General features: G+C 39.7%; 1 protein-coding gene across 1 annotated transcript in view; it reads right to left on the bottom strand.

Annotated features, from left to right (window-relative positions):
• LOC119884363 (sickle tail protein homolog) overlaps positions 1-7,747 on the bottom strand; it is a gene marked incomplete at its 5' end in the record, with an annotated part of 40,555 nt that extends 32,808 nt beyond the window's left edge. Inside the window, 3 exons of the mRNA XM_038694789.1 lie at positions 2,658-2,745; positions 4,580-4,778; positions 7,553-7,747. Coding sequence (XP_038550717.1) covers positions 2,658-2,745; positions 4,580-4,778; positions 7,553-7,747 — 482 coding nt within the window. The remainder of the gene's footprint in view (positions 1-2,657; positions 2,746-4,579; positions 4,779-7,552) is intronic.
• Between the last annotated feature and the right edge of the window lie 1,938 nt (positions 7,748-9,685).

Genomic DNA, 9,685 nt, shown 5'->3' on the forward strand with positions numbered 1-9,685 from the left:
TATTCATGCCATCTGTCTTGTTCTTGTCACATTCCATATGCCACTCCAGAGAACATCCTATTTACATCATCTGCATATTGTTTCTGTCAGTTGAAAACCTTCTACTTTCAAATATGGTCACTTTGTATATAAATAAATATGTTTTTCCCTATTCTTCTGAGTTGTGTATTATTGAAGAACAGTTCAATATTTTGGGAAATACACTTATTTGTTTCCAAAAGTAAGATGCCATACTTCCCAAATCACAACATTTTCCTAAACCTAACCAATTAGTTATTGTTGCCTAATCCTAGCCAACCTAATCCTAACTGTTTCTCATGTGTCATTTTGGGAGGCATGGATAAACAACCTGCAAAACATGTTGTTGGACTTGTTTGAGGACATGGTTAGCCTAGCTTAGAATAAATGGTGGAAACAGAAGGAAACAGTGAGCCTGGCTCTTTCCAAAATTCAAAAATACACCTATTAACAAATGGTATCTCTTTTCTTTAATCTAGAAACATAAAATGACAGTCTATGGTTATTTGGGGAGTTACATGCTGGAGGTCCAAAGCCACTTATTATTTTGACACATTCTATTATCAGCAGCACTCTGTGGTTCTCTTACTCAACAACACTATTGATGCCCAAGTGCAGGTGAGGTTCTCCCTCTGGTTGCTTTTTAATACCATAGAAAAGCTATTGTCTGAACTACCAACCACTTGGACTGACAGCCAACACTCACAACTAGCTAGCAGTTAAATATTTAAAACCATGTAAGTGGCCTCAGAAGTTTAAATGTCTGCACAAATACATCCCTCTGCTGTTTGCTCATGAACATTTCTCACTTTAAAATGGATGAAGAGACAAGACCAAGACTCAGAAAGATGAGTGATGTCAAAACAGTGAAGTGAAAAAATGTATTTTAGATTTTCATTTGTAAATTCCCCTGGCACTGACATTTTTGTATATAATGACAATATAAAGATAATGAAGTGTGTGAGAGGAAAACGTGTTTATCTGTACTTTCATAAGTCTTTGCTTTGGTGTTTCACCACACCAAGTCAAACTGTATATTCAGTGGATTTTCAGTATGTGATAGTCCTCAATACACAGAAAACACTGTGCCTTTCATGTTTTTTAGTGTGTGTGTGTGTGTTTGTGGATGATAGTGTGTGTTAGTCTGTCCTGTGATCTCTATCAGCAGGACAGGACCTCAGGAGGCTTATGAACATCACACGGAGTGTTTATCTTCAGATGTCAGTAACAAAGACCTGGACATTTGCGAGAACTGGCTTTATGTTTCCTTGCGGTATACAGTAACTGTAGAAGCAAAACAAAGTCAAAAGAGAAAAACTGTGCCTGCTGGTTAACGACAGGGCCAAAGTAGTGTATCAGTCTTGGACATCAAAGATGGCGTTTTACAAAAGTACATCCGATGATTTGTGATGTGAAATCATTATACAGTATGTGATTCTGCCACTTCTGTCATTAATTCCAGCACCAATAGCTTAGGTTTAAGGTTTAACGTCCCAACAGATGGTTTTGCCCTGTCTGCAGTTGAATCAAAGGCTGTCAGTTCAACGAGAACACTGTAGACGCAGGAGGGGTGCTGACACAGGGATAAAAAAAGCCTGGGGGAAAAGGCTGCTCTGCAGTCTGGTAGTGTGGCAGTAGAAACTGTCTTTAGTATCCTTTGGGCTCTGCGTAGACACCTCACCTCACTGATATCACTGATGCTCGGGAGATGGGTATCAATGATCTTCTGAGCAGTTTAATCACCCAGTCCTCTGGTCCTGGGCCGTGCACATCCCATGCCAGTTTGTGGTGTTTCCATTCAGGATGCTTTCTATTGCTCCTCTGTAAATGCTGACAAGAACTTGGTGTGGGAATTTGGCCTTCTTAAGCTTCCTCAAGAAAAATAGTCGTTTCTGAGCTTTCTTCACCAGCGTGGAGATGTGAGACGACCATGTCAGGTTTTCTGATACCCAGGAACCTGAAACTGTTCACCTGCTCCACCTCAGCTCCACTGATGCAGACAGGAGTGTGTGTCTTTATTTTCTTGGTTTTGCTGACATTGAGCAGTTGGTTGTTCTCTGCAGACCACTCTGCAAGATCTCCTGGATTCCATCAAAGATCAATTTCCTCCCAATATAAATTATCATCGTTGTTTGAAATCCAGCCAGTGATGGTGTTGTCGTCCGCAAACTTCACAATAGAGTTCTCTCCATGTTGGGAGTTGTAGTCTTGGGTGTACAGCTTAACCAGAAGGGGGCATAGCACACAGCCCTGGGGAGTTCCAGTGTTGAGCATGGAGTGATTAACCCTAACCCACACGGGGCGACATCTTATTGTAGGGGGAGCAGCCGATAGTAAGGAAATCCCACTTAGGGTGGCTGTTTTGCTCAGTCCAACAAGTAAGCTATCTTCACATCTACATAATACTATAGAAATACAATACAATGAATATTTATGATTTATATTTAATATTTACATATTTTCAAGCCATTTACCATTTAGTCTTGCATTCCTAGTGCAAAGACATCACTTCTGTTATGAATTGGCGCCATATAAATAAAATCGAACTGAATTATTAGTCATGTCTGAAACTGGAAACAGTTGATTCATAACACTGTAGGATACAATGAAAAATATGGAGGGTGTTTTGGCTGACTCACCTCTGTGTTGGCAGGCCTGGCATAGCGTTTGAACACATGTGTTGGGTCTTTATGATAAACCTTGAGACAGGAGTGGGATGTGATGTTTCTAGAAGCACACAGAACACACAGTGACCGCTGAATGTGCGTTAACAAATGGACAAAATGTCTCGGACACTTTATTATATGCAGAATCACCATTCACACAACAACATTCGTGCAAAAGAATATTTGAGATTTACAAGAAAAGTAAAAAAAAACAATTGAGTGATCAGATGGATGAGATGTGCAAGACCAAAAAAATATACTTGTTACTGTTGTAAATTCTTATTTTGAGGGAATTAGTATTTTGTTCATGATGTTTAAGATACAATCATTAATATGTGACGTGGATCTTCATCACAATGGCTTTGCAAATTGGAGTCAGTGACTTAACACTGCCTGTCCCTCCTCTGTTTCTTTAATGGCTGCTGAGACTTTCTAAATCATGCTGTCTCCTGGAAATTACTCTGATGTACTACTACCGTAATTTCAAAAGCAAGTCATTTTTTTATCAATGCAATAAGGTCTGTGAATGTTTATTTCTGATGAGCAGTGTACACTAGGCTTATTCCGATTGGCAATTGGATCTCCTATCAACGATTGAAGGGATAATCAGGGTGAAAACTGGGTTTTCATGTGCCTATATTAAGGAGATTGTAACTAACTCACTATCAGAACTAAGATGAATAAAAACATCTGAGAATCTGTGTTTCCCATTCATTAATTTATTTGTGGCGACATGACAAGCCTCAATATCAACAGACTGTCAGTAAATCTGCTTACTCACTCCCTCTCTCTCTCACAAACACACTGAAACAGAGCCGTGTGTACAGGTATAGAAAAACTAAAGCACTGAAGTTAACTCTAAGAAGTTAGTGTATTTGTTCTAAACACAACGCTGTCAATGTCAGAGACCCAACTTCAAATAAGTTCTAAGCAAGCATGTAAGGAGCCTAGCTAATAAGGATAGATATGTTAACGTTAGAATACAGCTGGGTGTCAAGGTTAGCTCGCTGTACATATCTGCTATCTGTTGATTCACAGCACAGGTAGCTCTTCCCCCGATCACAGGTTTGGGGAAATGCATTTAAAGCAAATATGGACCCTATAATTTAACTTCAAAAAAGAGCTATTAGAATAATAAATAAAGAGGGTTTCTGGGAATCTGCAGACTAATTATTTCACCTGCATGCACATTAACATTTTTAGATATTGTGTAAAATCAAAATACTTTTTCAAGTTAGGAATTAAAGTGTTCCTGTTTGTATTAAAAAAAATAAATAACTAGAATAATTAATTAAAAACTAGAAGGAAAGTACTGTTTAAGTGGATTGTGCATATTTTAAACATGTAGGTGAGTGAAAAATACACAAGTGTTTTGGGATAGATATTTTAAATTCTGGGAGATTTTTTTAAATTCTGGAATGGATTTAGTGACAAGTTGAAATCTTTGTGGAGTTTCAAAAAAATATGCAGGATAAGCGGTTGACGATGGATGGATGGATTGGTGTACATGATTGGTGTCATGCTTTGTTCATCATATTGTAGATTGAAATAAACCACGGTCAGTGCTCAGATTCACTCTTCACAGTTGAGACTGTTGGTTATTGGTCCCTGATTCCATTCATCTATTTAATAATGTAATATTTACAACTTTATTCATATTTCTAAAATCTATCTGATATTAGTTAGTAACTGAACCTGCCAGCTTACTTCTGAACTGAACATAACTATGAACGTATATCTTGACATTATGAATGGGTAGAAAGGAGAGCAGGGAATGGTCGTGTACATCATTTCAGAATCACCCTTTTCTGTATCACAGTAATTTAGGAGGCACACAAGTTGGTGTTTTTTAGTACGCACGTTAATGACTAATTACTGCATCAACAGGCCCTCACCTGATGTCCTCCAGGTGGTAGTAGACGTTGCGGCTGGTGTCTTTGATGTAGATGGCCATGTTGGGAGACTGCAGCATCTTTATGGTGAGCTGATGGGGGAAGGCAGTGACAAACAGAGCCTGCAGAGCGTCCTGACTGCTGATCTCAGCAGGCATCCTGACCTGCTTCGTCTCCTCCCCGTACTGCAGGTATAACACACCTGAGACACCACACACAGGCAGGGAGGGCTTTAGTCTCTGACAGGAGAACATCCATTAATCTGAATGCACCACATCTGACAACCAAACTACGTGTCTAACCCCTGGGTTATTGTTAGAGGCAGCTACTGTGTAAGTGTATGCAAGCATGACATAATGTCATCATCCCTTAAGTAACAATGCCACACACCTTAATGCACCTGGTAGACTCCAAGAGTTGAAATTAAGGCAGTACAGTATCTTTAACTAAACACATCTGCAGTGTGAATAAAAACTCAACATTCTTACATCACAGTCCCTGGAAGGTCTATTGTCAGCAGGCTGCTCGGGACGTACGTGAGGATTTAAAGGTACAATGTGAACTGAGACTACACCTGTCGGGGCAGCATATCAATATCAGGTCATAACTGCGGACAGCTGCCATTAGCTAGCTGTGCAGCTAACTTAGCAGTGTTAGCTGAGTCCAAAATGGGCACCCGAACCAGAGCCGGGCTCAGCCCTGAACTCAGCTTTCTATGTAGTAGTAGTCAGACTGTGCAGGTCATGGCCTTGTACATGTGTACAGTTGAAACCAGAAGTTTACATACACTATATAAAATACACATATCCTTTTTTTTCTCACCGTCTGACATGAAATCAGACAATCACTTTTCCTGTTTTAGGTCCATTAGGATTACCAAAATTATTTATATTGGCTAAATGCCAGAATAATGAGAGAAGAATTTATTTAGACTATTTTTACTTTCTTTACTTTGTTCAAAGTCAGAAGTTTACATACACTAAGATTACTATGCCTTTAAACAATTTTGGAAAGCCCGGATGATGCTTCTGATTATGTTAATTAGAGACACACCTGTGGATGTTTTTTTAAGGCACACCTGAAACACACTGCTTCTTTGTGTAACATCATGGGAAAGTCAAAAGAAATCACGTTCATCTGTTGTAAGCAAGTATAAACACCATGGGAATGTCCAGCTATCATACCGCTCGGGAAGGAGATGAACGTGCTTTGGTCCAAAATGTGTAGATCAACCCAAGAACAAAAGCAAAAGACCTTGTGAAGATGCTGGCTGAAGCTGGTAAGAGTTTGTCATTATCCACAGGCTAAAAGGTAGGGGTGGGAATCACCAGAGGCCCCACGATACGATATTATCACGATATTTATGTTGCGATTCGATTTTATTGCGATTTTAAATATATTGAGATATATTGCAATTTATTACCTTTTTCCAACTTCCAATTAGGTCCCTAAGTCAAACTTTGTCAACATCTGTTTATCTAAAAAGACACATTTCTCTGTTTGTTCATATCACTTTTTCAGTCCTCTATATGGTCCTGTTAAGTTTTCTAGAGGACTAAAAAAGCAATAGATTTTATTATTCTAGCACCAAAAATTTAAAACTCCCATCTGCATTTTATATACTAAAATATCGATACTTGGCGTCCGTGTATCGATACAGTATTGCAATGGCAAATATCACGATACTATGCTGTCGATTTTTTCCCCACCCCCTACTAAAAGGCCACTCTGCCGGGAAGAAGCCATTACTCCAAAAGAAACAGAAAAAAAGCCATATTACAGTTTGTAAATGCACACAGGGACAAAGACCTTCATTTTTGGAGACATGTCCTGTGGTCTGACGAAACTAAAATCGAACCGTTTGGCCATAATGACCATCGTTACGTTTGGAGGAATAAGGGGGAAGCTTGCAAGCCTGAGAACACCATCCCAACTGTGAAATACGGGGGTGGCAGCATCATGCTGTGGGGTTGATTTGCTGCAGGAGGGACTGGTGCACTTCGCAAAATAGATGGCATCATGAGGAAAGACCATTATGTGGAAATACTAACATCTCAAGACATCAGCCAGGAAGTTAAAGCTTGGGCGCAAATGGGTCTTCCAAATGGACAATAACCGGAAGCATACTGCCAAACTGGTTCCAAAGTGGCTTAAGGATAACAAAGTGGCCATCACAAAGCCCTGATCTCAAACCTATTGAAAATTTAGGGGAAGAGCTGAAAAGGTGTGCGAGCAAGGCGGCCTACAAACTTGGCTCAGTTACACCAGTTCTGTCAGGAGGAATAGGCCAAAATTGCTGCCAACTATTGTGAGAAGCTTGTGGAAGGATATCCAAAACATTTGACCAAAGTCATCCAGTTTAAAGGCAATGGTACCAAATACTAATGAAATGTATGTAAACTTCTGACTTTGACCAAAGTAATAAAAAATTGTCTAAATAAATCCTTCAGTCATTATTCTGGCTTTTAACAAATATAAATAATTTTGGTAATCCTACTGGACATTAACCAGGAAAAGTGATGAGTGTCTGATTTCATGTCAGACAGTGAGGAAAAAAGCATGTGTCTTTTTATATAGTGTATGTAAACTTCAGGTTTCAACTGTATTTGAGCTGTGGCGTGATCAGTGTGCATGCTGATGACATTTTGTATCTTGGATTGATAAAAGAATAAACCTTCCCTTAAGTAGTAGTCCACAAGGCCTCTGGGTTATGAAACAGGCTCTGTTAGGACTCAAGGACAGACTTCACCCAAACATGCTTTACATGACCTCATTTTCCCTTTTCTAAGGCTGGTGCCAATTAATTGTGTTATTTAGTTTAAATATTGATAATCTCTGACAGCCGTGTTCAGTGTCATCCCTCCACTTTTCTTTTGTGCAAGTGTATTTTTGCCTATGCTACATATTTTTGGTGCTGCCTTAAATAAGCGGTATTAACGCTACAGTGTGTGTGTGTGTGTGTGTGTGTGTACGTACCAGGCAACCTCTCTTGTCTGACCACTCGACCACCCCACAGGTAGACTTGCTCTGGCTTTACAGCCCCTTGTAAAGGGGACTGTGGGGGGCAGCACCTCTCCATCAGACATGGCCGCAGAAGCCAGGGGGTCCTGCTGTCCCGCCAAGTCCAGTCGCCTGCACAGGATGGGCTTTCAGAGGGCCAGGATTTTTCTTCTAGATGGAATGAAAAAGAATAAAAGAGTAGACTGAATGACCCTGAGATGATATGAGACTGTGGCACGGAAAATTAGAACAGGACAGGGGGCTTAAATGATGATGAGATGGCTTCAAAAGAAAGACAATGTGTATTTGTTACAAAAAGATTAACCTTTTCAAGTGCTTCTTCCTCTGCTTTCAGGCATCAGAGGAATATTTAATGGATTTCTACACAATATTTCTATGCATGTTGTGAAATGATTAGCTGTTTACAGTCCTGGGACAGCAATGTTTGTGTCAGAGCATTTGATTTATTGATCGCTGTTGGGATATAAAGAACATTTCAACAAACAAAACATGCTTCTGAAATAAATTTCCTACCCCAGCTTTAATGTTACTTTGGTATTGTGATGTTGTGTTAATTGTATAAATCATGTCTGCATAGCTGTCAGACAAAACACACATTGAAGACGGCCTGCATGTCAACATTAGACACTACACACACAGTCCCCTCCAAAAGTATTGCTACCAGCTGTATACCCTACACTCTGCTTCAGTAAGTGCCAGCACAGTTTTACGTCAACTTCAAGACTGCTGTCACATTCCATTATACAAATAAGCTAATAAGATGCAGCAGTTCTGTGCTTTGGCTTTGAGCTTAGTGCTCCATGTTTAGTGTACAAGATAAATCTAGGTGTGTGTGTGTGGTTGTTCCTCTAACTTTTTTCATTGAGCAAATGTTGCAAAGATAGAAAGCTGAAGAAAGGAGGTTACTTAAGGTGAAGAGACAACACACTTTTCAGAAGATTAAAATCACACAATTTACACACAAAACTTCTTATGTAGAGCTTACTATATATTCAAACTTACTAATTACTAAAAGTTGCACCAACTTTCAACTAAACCACCCACCGTACTGTGGTTAGTAGGGCAGGCTGGCTGGGTCACATCAGTTGCCATGAGGATGGCCAATCCCCAAAGTCTTCCTCTATGGAGAAGTGGCAAATGGAAGGAGACCACTGGCAATCCTATGTGGACTTACTTTGGCAGCCCTGCCATGTGATGTGGTCTTGTAAGCAAACACTCGATGCACGGCCACGGAACCGATGTTTACGACCTGACGTTCACTAATGCATTCACAAGCACACATGCAGAGATCACTGGTATGCACGGGGGGGGTTACTTTTGTCCCGAGCTGCAGTGGTGGTGGTTTGAGAAAGACTGTATCTGAACTGACAGAGACTGAGATGTGGGTGTGGGGGCAACGTTTGGTACTGTAGGTCACGCAGAGTCCAGTGATGATAATGTTAGACCAAGCTAAAGTTCTGTTTAATACAAAAATACCAAAATACAGAGGTGAGGATGAAGTAATATATCCACACATTTTACTGAGATGTGTGTTTTGTGCAATAGAGTCGATCTGTTAAATGTTAAAAGTCTTTTATTATTACAGAAAGTGATTCTAATTTAGGTTTATTCATTAATAAAACATTAGTTTCCAGATGGCAGGCAGGGTTCAACATTAATGTTTTTCACCCTAAGTACATTTTACTCTCCCCTATACAAACTATTTTATTATTAGCGGTTATCAAAGAACAACAAGACTAAGGTTAACTGTCCTGCTTTATAAATAATAAAGTAAATTAATCAGACTATGGACACTGTGTGTCATAGAGGCGAACCAACAAACATTCTGCATATAAAAAAGGTATGACAACGACCCCCTCTTCCTCCCCAAAGATGGATGCATTAACAGTGACTGACAAATCATTAGAAATTTGTAGGCAGGGCTGGGCGACATGGCCTTATAGAATATTACGATATTTTAGGCGAAATTGCAATACACGTATGATGTATGATGTACAATATATCTCAATTCACACATTTTGTCTGAATTAACTTACCTACAATGGCAACAGATAAATAAAGAGCAGAGCCTCCATTTTCATCCAGGGG

This window comes from Micropterus salmoides, unplaced genomic scaffold (assembly GCF_014851395.1).
Source record: "Micropterus salmoides isolate LMB-PRFRI ecotype aquatic unplaced genomic scaffold, ASM1485139v1 Ms_hic_scaffold_3385, whole genome shotgun sequence".
In the NCBI taxonomy this organism is placed as follows: domain Eukaryota; kingdom Metazoa; phylum Chordata; class Actinopteri; order Centrarchiformes; family Centrarchidae; genus Micropterus; species Micropterus salmoides.